This window comes from Cephus cinctus, unplaced genomic scaffold (assembly GCF_000341935.2).
Source record: "Cephus cinctus unplaced genomic scaffold, Ccin1 Ccin1_scaffold1124, whole genome shotgun sequence".
Taxonomy (NCBI): domain Eukaryota; kingdom Metazoa; phylum Arthropoda; class Insecta; order Hymenoptera; family Cephidae; genus Cephus; species Cephus cinctus.
Window position 1 is genome coordinate 208,406 of NW_014333629.1, and position 12,210 is coordinate 220,615.

Genomic DNA, 12,210 nt, shown 5'->3' on the forward strand with positions numbered 1-12,210 from the left:
CCATCTCCAGCGGGGCGCCGGTGTTTCACCCGGGCTTCTGCCGGTCCGTGGAGACGTCTCCGTCGGGTACTCTCCTCTGCCGGGCAACTCGGTACGTCGAGACTCTCTCCCCACGGCAGATTCGAGAACCTCAACTAAACAATAACGACATCTTACGAGAGCATTGACACAACTATACGAATCAACCCGAGGAGCGTAGCTTCTGAGCAGGGTGGCGACCCGAAGGGAACCAGAAATCTAGAACATTATCTGTATCGGTAACCGGAGCCGCCTTGGGACCGTGATTCGAAAAATCACGTCACAATATATACTTAAAGCAAAACGTGATACTGCATTAAGAAAAAAAGCCCATAGTCCTATTCTTCGCCATTAACTGCAAACTGATATCTCTTTGGAGAATCACAAAGGACCGTCCCATTCCATTCTATCGATACGTTTAGACGTCCCTGCTGTACGTGACTGGATAAACACTCGAAGTCCTGCAGTATCTGCTCGTAACACATGAGCTGGTATCGCGTGACAAAGGAATTGCTCGGCAATTCCTGCACACTTTGGAAACGCTTCTTAATGGAAATTTAGCATTTCCAACGATCCTGTATCGTGCGGAATCCAATGTGTTAGATTTTTTTTTCCTTAACGGGTTACGTGAGAATTTCAAAGGAACCAGTTCAGTTGGACGATTTCTCACGATCTTCATTGCTCTGCATCAACAGTTGGTTCCTTTTTAAGAATCTCAACTGTCTCAGTCAGAATCTTGATTCGTTGAAACTCATCCTGACATAACCTTTCGATACCAGCGACATTTACGTCCATAGATAACTATTGTAATTTTCTAAAAAAAAAATGTCATTGTAATTAATAAAAGTTTGTGATTTATAAAAAAAAAATTTGTCGTTCCTTGCAAAAACGCAATTTTTCGCGTTTACCTAAAAGTTTAATAAATTGCATGATTCTCGATAAAAGTTCACTGGCAAATACCAAGTGACAGTTACATAACGGAAATGTTAGGATATCGTACTGGCGAGTGTATTAATTACATAATGCTCGATATACGTAGCTAAATTGTTACGTACGTGGGTGTGTTGCATAACTATCGGCTATCGGAGTAGGAAAATTTAACATTGTTGACATGTAACTGGTACTTCGTATTTACTGAGTTATACAGTACAGTTAAATAGTCATGTATTAGTCGGCTATTACATAGCCGATAATGTGTTAAATTAACACAGAAATTATAAAGTCAAGCGAGACATTTTAATGCAATTCTGTCTGTAGCAGCAGCTCCCTCTATTTTCCAAGTCCTGTCAATTATTACCACTTCCTCGTCTTTTGTACGCACAAAGGGACTATTTAACTTGTACGTCCAAGCAGCTTTTGCAAATCGTTTGGCGAACACCACGTGTACCGGTCGCTTGCGTTGGATGTCGTAAAAGCAACAGCATTCACAGTTCATAGCACTGTAACTTCGAACCTTAACGGCACGTTAAGCCGTTTATCAGCTGAAGTGTGAAAACTTCACTGCTTCTATTTTGGCTCAGCTCTTATATACAGCTATGCACATGCACAGTTTTGTTTTTGATATAACGTCGTAGCTAATGATACAAAGCTTAAGGCAATTTTCAAAGGGTGTTACAAAAAAGAAAGTTATAGATGAGCATGTATATTGGAACGAGATTTCCATTTTGATGTTACGAAAAGACTTTGCCGTGGTCTTTTATTTTCCATTAAGAATTTTATAGTATTATTTAAATTTGATAATCGATTTTTGTACAATTTTTCGAATTTCTTATAACTTCATCCGATTATTCTTATCGAATAAAAATTCTGAATATCAAGAGTTGAAGTCAGTTGCGAAATATGGAGCCTGCAAGGATTCCCGTGATTTTCCGATGGAACAATTAAAGCGACTGAAGGAGTCCCCGAGATTCATTATTCAGCATTGAAAAGCTCCTTCCTATTCCTTCTCCATTGTGCTCTTTTTTATGTTATTCTTCGTTCCCGTATATAATGATATACTAAAGTTACAAAAAAAGATCTTGAGCATCAATTAAGCGTAGCTCTCTCCCAGTGTTTTTCTTTGATAGCTTTACGAAAAGCACCACTCAGACAATTCGCGAGTGCTTTTGTACTCGACTGATGCCTCCATCTAGCGGATATAGAGTACAGTAACCAGTATAGTTTCAACTCTAAACCCCAACCACGAATCTCGAATAATCCAAGCGTCCGAGATTCATTATTGTATTTTTCTCAAGAAAATAATAAATAACAGTAAGTACCTATATGCCCGTAATATCCATTGGAATTGAAATTGAATTTCTTAAAAGACAGCATCTCGTTTCCCCATTGTATTTCATGACGAACTTGAAGTCTTTCTACGTCCATAAGCTTTGTATTATATAAATATATTAAATTATATAATCATACAAGAGGTAGAGTATAGGATATTCCCGGCGCAGTTGCTCATTTTACTTATTCCACATATTATTTACATATATTATATCATATCCTAGACTTGAAATATATCTATAAACTTTTTTCATTATACACCATTATTGAATATATCTACATAAAAATATATAAGATCTTCGAAAAGCTCGTACGTCGCAGAAGAATATCTTTCTTCGAAATGGCAATCCACTTTTAATAGCTTAGCTGTGCTTTTAGTGAACGTACTCCGTTGAGAGGCAGGTACTATTCACGAGAGTAGCTTTTAATGCACGTAGCCTAATGGTTCACCGCAAATACGAAATAAAGTCGAACGACACGTAAGAAGGCGACGAGCACAGAATTTCATTTATACCTACAAAGTCTTTTTACTTCAGTTGAAAATCCAGCGAAATCCAGTCACGATTGACGATCAAAGAAGAGAAATGGAGCGAAATGATTAAATGAAAATAATTCCTTTGAGTGAATATCGAATTTGAATTTCGACGAAAACGACAGAATTTTCCGTAGGAGCTGGTTGAATTGTCTTTTGAAAATTGACTGTTTTCTTGGGCGTTGACGTAATTACGTTCGGCGTAACGACGTCGAACGTCGTTAGCAACGAAGCCTAACGAAATATCCGGCCAATAATGTTACGGAACATTCTATATGACAATTTCTCGTTAATTATAGCCAAGCATGATCAAGATGATTGCGAAACGATAGGAAAGCTTGGGATTGATTTATAAAATTAATTACGCGTTACGTAATATTTTCTTCTCATAATCAATATCTGTACAGGTGATAAATCAAATTTGAAAAAAATGTTGAAAAACATCTTGCCTTATTTTTTTGATAATTCAACAAAAATCTGTATCCCTGTCAAATTGCAAAAAAATCCAAATTTTTATTTTAATCGAAATCATACTTTATACATAATTCTCCATACTTATCGGACATTATTACATGATTTGGTACTCTCGTACACGTGGGTCTTTTAATGTACACAGCATCCATTGATCTCCCTTGAAATATCCTCACCGCGTAATTGCAGCCGTTCACTAGGAAGTTTATCCTTATTATACTGAGTGCGAGAGTACAGAGTTCCTTTGGGGAGAGATCAAAGGTCCGTTATGGATAGCCTGGATTGATTATTGATTCACCGACGTCGAGTTTTCAATTACCGTAATCCAATTAAGCCCAGGCAAATTATCGGAAAATTTCATAATTTCTCACGGTTCGTAATAACTATTCGTACCTTCGACTGCCGTTATAAGAACTTTCTACGATAACAAGTACAATCTACAAAGATACTTATTACAGCACCTAAGCATAACATATACGACATGGATACAAGTACGTGACGTATGTATATTTCGTCGTTCTGCCTCAAGGACGATATAACTATAATGTAAGAGCTTTATGGTAAAAGCTTATAATGCACCCATTATATATTTTCTGGAATGTACGAGCTTTTTATTCTACTTATACAGCACATCCTGCATTATAATAGCTTTCAGTCGTTTGCTTGTTCCACTTTCCACGTATTCTATTACATCTCATTGTTCCTTATTCGCAGACCGAATCGTACGTATTTACCTAAATCAATAGTTTCATTGTTATCTATTACATGGCTAGACAAGTATGTATATATATGTTAAAAAATAAATTGACTATTGATAACAGATATTATTTTTCAATAATTTCTATTGACAATACTTTCTGTTATCAATAAATTCATATAGAATTCGAGCTTCGATAAACGAACTTCATTGTATGACTTATATCAGCATTGTATATTGGATCTTAATTATACCTGTTTAAACAATTTTTCTGTATTACACCAAGGAATAATTTGCGTCGTTGACAATTCTGAGATAAATAAACCACCCTGAGACGATCTCTAGAGCAACTCCTGCATTATGCAGGATTATACACACCCCTGGAGTGTAGCTTGCGCATAATCTGAAGCTTAAGGCAGTGAAAGCTCGCGAGGAAGCCACATACAGGGTGTCTCGGTTAATGGAAAGTCCTGAAATTTATCTCTGAAACGCAAAGCGGATAGGATATAAGGTTGAAAGTTTTCATGAAATTTTATCGAATCTCTCCAAGCTACGTATTCTTTTTTTTTTTATTCTAAAAACAATTTTCTTGGGAAACTTAAACTTTGGGATTTGCGAAATTTCATGTAATCTTTTCAATAACTACATCGAAGTTCTTCGATAGCTTCGTACAGAGACTTTTCGATGGAATGTAAATTGAATATACATCCAGATAAATCGTTTTTGGTCATACGGTATAATTATAATTATGCTAATTGTGTATAGACCAATCATACTCTGCTGCGTCTACGCGAAAATACTATACTAGTATGTTTCTACCCCTTGGAGGAACCATAATCGCGGAATGCTACGATACTCGCATATGAATTTCCTTGAAGTAACCGTAACCAGTCAGAATAACAACGAGTAACTCGGAAATCAGGTGAAATCCCCCATTAAGCCAGCCTAGAGTGGATTTAACATCGTTAGAAGTAACCTTATCAAACAATAGGGTACCTACATATGTGCCTGCATACGTATTTGGAAAATCAGTATAACCGTTTCTCAAATAACATCCAGGTAAACAGTATCCAGGAGCTCATTCAATTATATCAAAAACAAAAGTATTTGCCAAGCTCAGACTAAAGATAATGTAGAAAGTCAATAAGAATAAACGAAACTTGAATAAAGCTCGAATCGACATAAATCATTGTAATAAACAAAAAAACTATCATTATCAAGTTTTTCACTCGAATGCATATATGCAATTTACCTTATACGTACAAAGTCCATGAGCGCATTGAATTTTTCTTCGTAAAAGTTGGGTGCCTCTTTCATAGCTCACAGTCGATAAAGAAAACGGGTCGGTAAGGTAGGAAGCTGGAGAAAGATGACTCGGAGGAACGAAGTTAGCGAAGAAAAAAAAAAAAAAAAAAAAAAAAAAAAAAAAAAAAAAAAAAAAAAAGAAGAAAAGAGAATGAAGTAAAGCCGAGTAATTTCTTATGCGAGAATAAAGCAACGTGCAATCAGCTTTTCAGTCCTTAGGATCTTCAAAGTGACTGTGAACTCCGGCCTCCTCATTTCGGTGACTGTATTCAGGAACCAGGAGTAAGAAGAGCCAGGTACCTTGTGCGCCGGGTAGTACCACCAACGTGAATACAGACTGTTGTTCTGGTTACGTACTTTTATCTAGGTATAAATGTTGGTAACCTCAGAAAGCTCGAGTAGTTGAGCACTCGAAAATTACAATTACCAGTGAGAATGGGTACGTGGGATGAAACTGGAGTTTAAACCTGACCGCGTGTTTCCGTGGTTCGCCACTCGTGGACAGACACGGTGGCAGCACTGTCCCTGGAGATTGCGAAATAACTGGTTTTAACCAAAAATAAAGTAATTGCTATACTATAATGAGACTTCACGTTGCATGACGATATAGTCCTCTGGGATCTATCAATCACTCAGGTGAAGCTATCATTCCGTTGAAAGAAAATGCTGACTCGGTCGGTAATAACAGAGTCATTAATTACGATGTAAAAGCTTGCGTGAAAACGATCCTCTCGAAGGCTGTGAATATAGGCATATCATTCAATTAACACATTAAAGGCGGGGGATCTTGACGAAAGTATGCTAGGTACTAATACCCGCCTTTAAGCTACAGTCGAGATAAATCGTAGGTACTACGACTCCCGCCTTTAATGTGTTAAGAATAATAGGCAATAAGTTATTAGATCCTTCGTGCGTGGGAAAACCCCGTGGGGATGATATTGGCACTTTCAGTTTTTTTATTAAAAAAAAAAATTTATAATGTGTTTAATTAAGGCGCTAGTATACGCTCGATTAATTCTTCAAAGCTGCTTTACATAATTATTTTATGTCGAGTAATCGTATACCTCATAACTCTAAGACTTTTTTTTCATTTTTGTCTACTTTTTTTTTATTGCCACTCCAGACCTGTCAATCGCCATTGACAATTTCAAGACATTTTAAAATCTTGTTCTAGGACAAACTTGAATGACAGATATTATACGTGAATCGTACTTGTACATACATATATGTAATATGCAACCTCAGTATCGTAATCGATCTTTATACATAATCAAAAAGACCGTTTTGGTAATAACCGGTTAATCAAATTGACCCATAGGTCAATTCATATAAAAAAAAAAAGATCAATTACTCGATACGTCAAAAATCAGTCCTTGACTTGAACACGACGCACGACTGTCGTCATGTATAACGTATGACATAATATACCTAGAACCTGTGTATGTAAAGTATACACCGGAATTGCAAATAACTATATATATATATGTATATAGCGCCTAAAGTATTAGCAACCCTTAAGTTAGTAACCCTGAACTCTGAGCTGAGAGGTCCTAAATTCCTCTCCAAAGTGTCATCCAATGAAATCCCAGCTATTTGTATAACGACTCTAAAGTGACTGCCGCTGCGTCACGCGCGACGACCAAGCGAATTTTCTGGATTTCAGTAGGTACCAATAATGAGTTAACAAAAGGACCAACAGTATTTAGCATTTGAAAGTGCCAATGGTATCTACCCCGGTATTTACCATTACCCGATTATCCCGATATATCCCCTGTTGCGTATCAGTGAAAGATTACGTAAGTTCCCAGGTAGACTTGACTTCGGTTTTACATTCGCTATTAATAAAAGCCTGAATGGGCGTACCTAACGCTATCTACCTGGCCAGGTTAATTAACATCTGTTATCTCTGTATGTTAAAACTCGTATGCGTTTTCAGAACATATGAACCGGGCTTAAGGTTCCTTAGGCTTCCATAAAATATTTTCGAGCTTTGGCAAGATACCAGCTGATCGCAAGAGAGCTCTATATTAATTTGACGTACATACGTTCATTGCTACATATGAGTCAAAAAACACGCATGATAATTACGAATCATTTTTTCATTGAGAAATACCGACGTATTGAATAGCGTATGTAGGATATGAATAACTCGTATACAGAGTACATATGTGTACTGCTCCCAGAGGGTTGAAAATCGATCGCTTCTCCTCGTTGCTGTATGTATGGAGTTTTCCCTCTCTTTTTTTTTTGTCTTCTTCTTTCTTGCTTGCCTTTCGACCTCTATTTTCTCGTCCTTTACTTCCTTTCTCTTTTTTTCGCTTTCCTTGCTCCTCCTCTTTTATCTCGATATCTTATTGTTATTTCGAATGCGATTTATTTTCAGAATTGGCACGATCGTCGCGTTATTCTCATCCCTTTTATTTTTGCCCCCTTAGAATGTTTTTATACGGGTGGTTCGGCCCTTCTGCGTTACACACAAATCATTGGACTCCTTGTTCGGGGTGGCACGCGCCTTGTAGATCTTTTTTTTTCCCCCCCTTAGACGAATTGGCCAAAATTTGTGTCAGCGCGATTTATATGGGATATGGGGGTTGACTTTTTATTTATTTCTTATAATTTTCCATTGCTGCGAATGACGTTCGTTGCTCCCGATTAACGGTGGATTAAGGGCGCAACGTGAAAAAATTTAATTGGGAGATTACGAACGGCAAAGTTCACGGCATATAAAGTTACGTCATTGTTATATATACTGTGTAAGGTCCCATTATGAGATTTTTATTTTTGTAAAAAAATAGTATTAGGTAACATGATGATTTTTTAACTGACTGTATATGTTATATAAGCATGAAATGGTTTTTAGGATCGAATACATTTTAACCGACGAAATGACCAATGTAATCAATGGAGTTTACTGTGGACAGTGCTATAGGAATAATTAATAAAATTATATTTAATGCCTGATCGGCCTATCCGCGAGCGAGTTTATTGGAATCAGCGAAGGCGTAATGAAAGCAGCCCTACGTATCTAAAATCAAATTTCAAGTTATATCGAAAAATACTGGTCAAAGGGGATTAAATTCAGTATGACATCCGCTGTTTGGTACCGAACGTACGAAATTATTAAATTGATAATTTCCAAAATTGATATAACGAATGAAGTAGGTATCAAAAATTACAAAAGGGTAAAAGACAAATATTATTTTTGTAATAAAAAAGTATATTTAACGTATTTGTAGCATTGCACAAAATCATACCAGAGCTTCTGCACTGAACGGATAATCAATCGTAATTCTTTTAACTTATGACCCGACACCGATAGCAAAGCATCCGAGAACGAACTATCTTCGAGAACCAACCTACGTTACCTTCGGCCGTCCACCCGTCGTTCGTGCATCCGCAAGCCAGGCGGGCGCCAGCCAATTCTTTTTTCACCGGGAACTGACGAGCCGGTAGAAACTGGGAGTTGCGGTGGAACAGGCCCAACTCCACCAAGAACGAGAGTTCTGATGGAACCTATCGGACGAGGCGATAGGTTAACGGATCCTGTTGATCTTTGGGGTCGCGTAAAATCAGCAAACGCAACTGGATGCACGAACGGGAGCGGTCGGTTACGGAAATGCGCGGCCACTAAGGCTGCTAGGTTTGAGCTAGAGAGGGTCGGTCTATAAGAATCAACCCGAGAGCGTAGCGTCTGAGCAAAGTGGCGACCCGAAGGGAACCAGAAATCGAGAACGTTATCTGTATCGGTAACCGGAGCCGCCTTGGGACTGTGATTCGAAAAATCAAGTCACAATGTACATTACCCTTAGATAATCAGAATTTCATCAATTTTCAAAATAAAATTTCCCAATTTCGTATTTCTATTTGAAACGCTATTAAACATACAGAGAATAATTGTTCAATCATTTAACACTTTAATCACCCATCATAATGATAACGTAGAGATTGCGTTTTACTCGGACGCCGCTATTACGTCATTCCCGTTTTAACCCTTTGACTACGAAAGGCTCTCGCAAGTCTATCATTATATACGAAAGGTGTATTGATATTGATGATCCACCCCGAGAGTGCGCTGAATTCAAAGGGTTGAGATTCGAATGCCGAATTATTATTATATATTATCAAGTATAAATATAACCGATAAAAATTGTCATTTCCCCAAACTTATCTGTGATAGATGAACGAAGCGTTTATCAATCGTTTAGACTCTATCCAAGCACTTGGGATAAATTCACAAGAAATCTCAAGTGCACAGTAAATTTGATCATGCGACACGTCACGCCAGACGCTACAAATCAACTGTATATTCATGAGAGCGAAAAGTCATAGAAATGTTGGCGACCGAAGGAAACATCAACGTCGACGTGTTTGACGAAGAAAAAAGTTTATAAAAATTCAATAAAGTACCAACCAATTAAATGCTTAAATTATATCGGCTAAAATGAATATATCGTAGCAAAATAAGTAAAGTTTAACTTTGCGTAATTCGCTTAGAGTGACGTCACTACGTAGCGATAACACGAAAAACGTATCGTTTCAAAAGTGACTTGAAGTATATTAAAAATTGATGTATGTCTTTCGGGTAACTTTTGAAAAACTTCAATTTCTTTTTACTACCTCGAAACCAAATGGCGTACGACTATACCCACTGGATATATAAATTTAGTATAATTTCCAAAAAGTATTTAAAGTTCAAAAACAATATTCAAGTGTAATAAATCAAATTACTCGGTACAGTAGCTCTACGAAGAAACTTTAACGATGTTTCATTTGGTTTATTATAAAAGCACAATACCTATATATATTAATCCGTATCATTATTAAATGATTAACGAAGGTGATCAACTCGTCACCTCGCTGTAACTCGTAAAGGAAATGAGGGAAATATGAACGAGCCAGGTAATATAGACTAATGGTACAACAGCTCTGCATATCATCATTCGAGCCTTAGGGTGACTGTTGAAAATAATAGTATGCAGAGTAGCAAATATGAGACAGAAATAAGCTCAGAGTAATACGCCCAAGAATATACAAGTACAGTGTAATTAAGCGTACTGATAACAGTATAATAATGTGAACGCGACATAAAACCTGATCCACAAAAAAAAAAAGGAAAAACTATGTACAAAATAAGTATACCCATTATTATATTAAGCTCACTCAACACAACCAGTATGCCCTTAATCATGCTCTGCAAGATTGATTAATTGTCGCTCTCAACGCTTTGTAGAGCTTTAAGCTTCGCTTGGCTTGCTTGGTCAGTCGCTAGTGTATTATATTATATGAAATATATATATATATATATGTATATATCGCAAAGTAAATATACAACGATATATTATATTTGTATTATATAGATATACAAAGTACATAGTCTGAACAACAGATTGGAGCCTGTTGTATTTGCCAATTCGTTAAGCAGCTTACATCTATCGACAGTTGTTGGACTTGAGAATGGAAACAGGACTTGTCAATGGACCGTAACGCGTAAGCCTGGACACTGCTGCAACGTTACGGAATGCTGTTATCACGAAATGGGAATAATACATGTATGCTAAATATATGAACTGTTCGGTATATTTAACATGTGAACTTGTATGTAGCATATATAATACATATATAAATATAGCATCAAGTAACGCGGAAGCTGTTATGATTTATGTACGCGTATTTCCCTCCAATCTAAAATATTTATTGTATATGGAGTATATCTAATTTTGGGGAAATTTGAAAAATTATATAGCGTGTATACGTGTTCAGATAATATATTAAATGTTAAATATATATTTTCACTGCTTGATTTTTTCTGAAATATAATTATCGCGTTGACGAGGAGCTTTTGGAATAATTGATAGCGAACAGATTGTTCGGTTCAATATGGGCTTTTGAAATGAATATTTAGAATTGTTTGGCCATTCGAATAATTATGTAATATTGCGAGACTGCTATTTCGAATACGAAATTCGAATTCTACGTACTGATTCCAACTCCACTGGTACAACCAAACGTGTATATATCTACCAATACTGAGAATTTGAACTCTCAGACAAATTACTAGCCTCGGGCAGTATCTGCCCGGTACATCTTGGAGTTTCAGAATTCTTGGTATTTTCAGTGTTTCGAATTTCGTTCGATTAATATATATATATATATATATATATATATATATATATATATATATATATATGTGTGTATTACGTAGATATACAATAAGTACTGAAGTTATTTACTTATTTACCTATATACAATTTTATATGAAATTTTATGAATAAACCCACGAACGAAATTTTTGAAAGATTAATTTAACTCTGAAACGAATTTGCAATTTTATTCTCCATTTGAAGAGCATTGGGTTGGGGTGTCCCAGACACCCCACGTGCCTCCTCCCCGGTTAATGATATTGGGTAACACTATATTTCGATCAATCGCAGAGATTATGAAGTTGCGTATATTGACATAGAGAGAAAAAGCTTCCACGTGGAGCTTTTCCTATTATAAGATATTTTTTTTTTAAAGAAAATTGAATGCTGTCATTCTCACCGCGTCTTAGCCGTATTATTTTGTCAATCACGTTATCTTCGCGCGCAACGTGTCCGGGCCTAAAGATTTCCTATTGGGAGGATGTTCTGGAATTTCGACATTTGACAGTTTTGAAATTGTAGAATATTCTTTCCGTGACAATTCTATTATATGTCAGATATTTTGTCACCTTTGAAGTAGCACAAAGACATTTTCCAGATATCTGAATTTCTTCGTGCGATATGATCAATCTGTTCATTCTGCCTTTTTCAGGCCGAGATATGGAGCGTCTTCATCGCAATTTTGCGAAAAAGCGTGCGAAACCTGCAAGCCTGCACCGACGTCAGTCTCATCGAGCACGTGTTGCATCGATTGTCGCGAGCGGAGATCGTCGTAGCGG

At 36.7% G+C, this 12,210-nt stretch overlaps 1 protein-coding gene across 6 annotated transcripts in view; it reads left to right on the forward strand.

Annotated features, from left to right (window-relative positions):
- LOC107272189 (neurobeachin) overlaps positions 1-12,210 on the forward strand; it is a 191,061-nt gene that overhangs the window by 98,886 nt on the left and 79,965 nt on the right. For all 6 annotated transcript variants that reach the window (XM_025089490.1, XM_015749086.2, XM_015749088.2 and 3 more), the window contains exon 3: positions 12,084-12,210. In XM_025089490.1, the coding sequence (XP_024945258.1) occupies positions 12,084-12,210 (127 nt within the window). The remainder of the gene's footprint in view (positions 1-12,083) is intronic.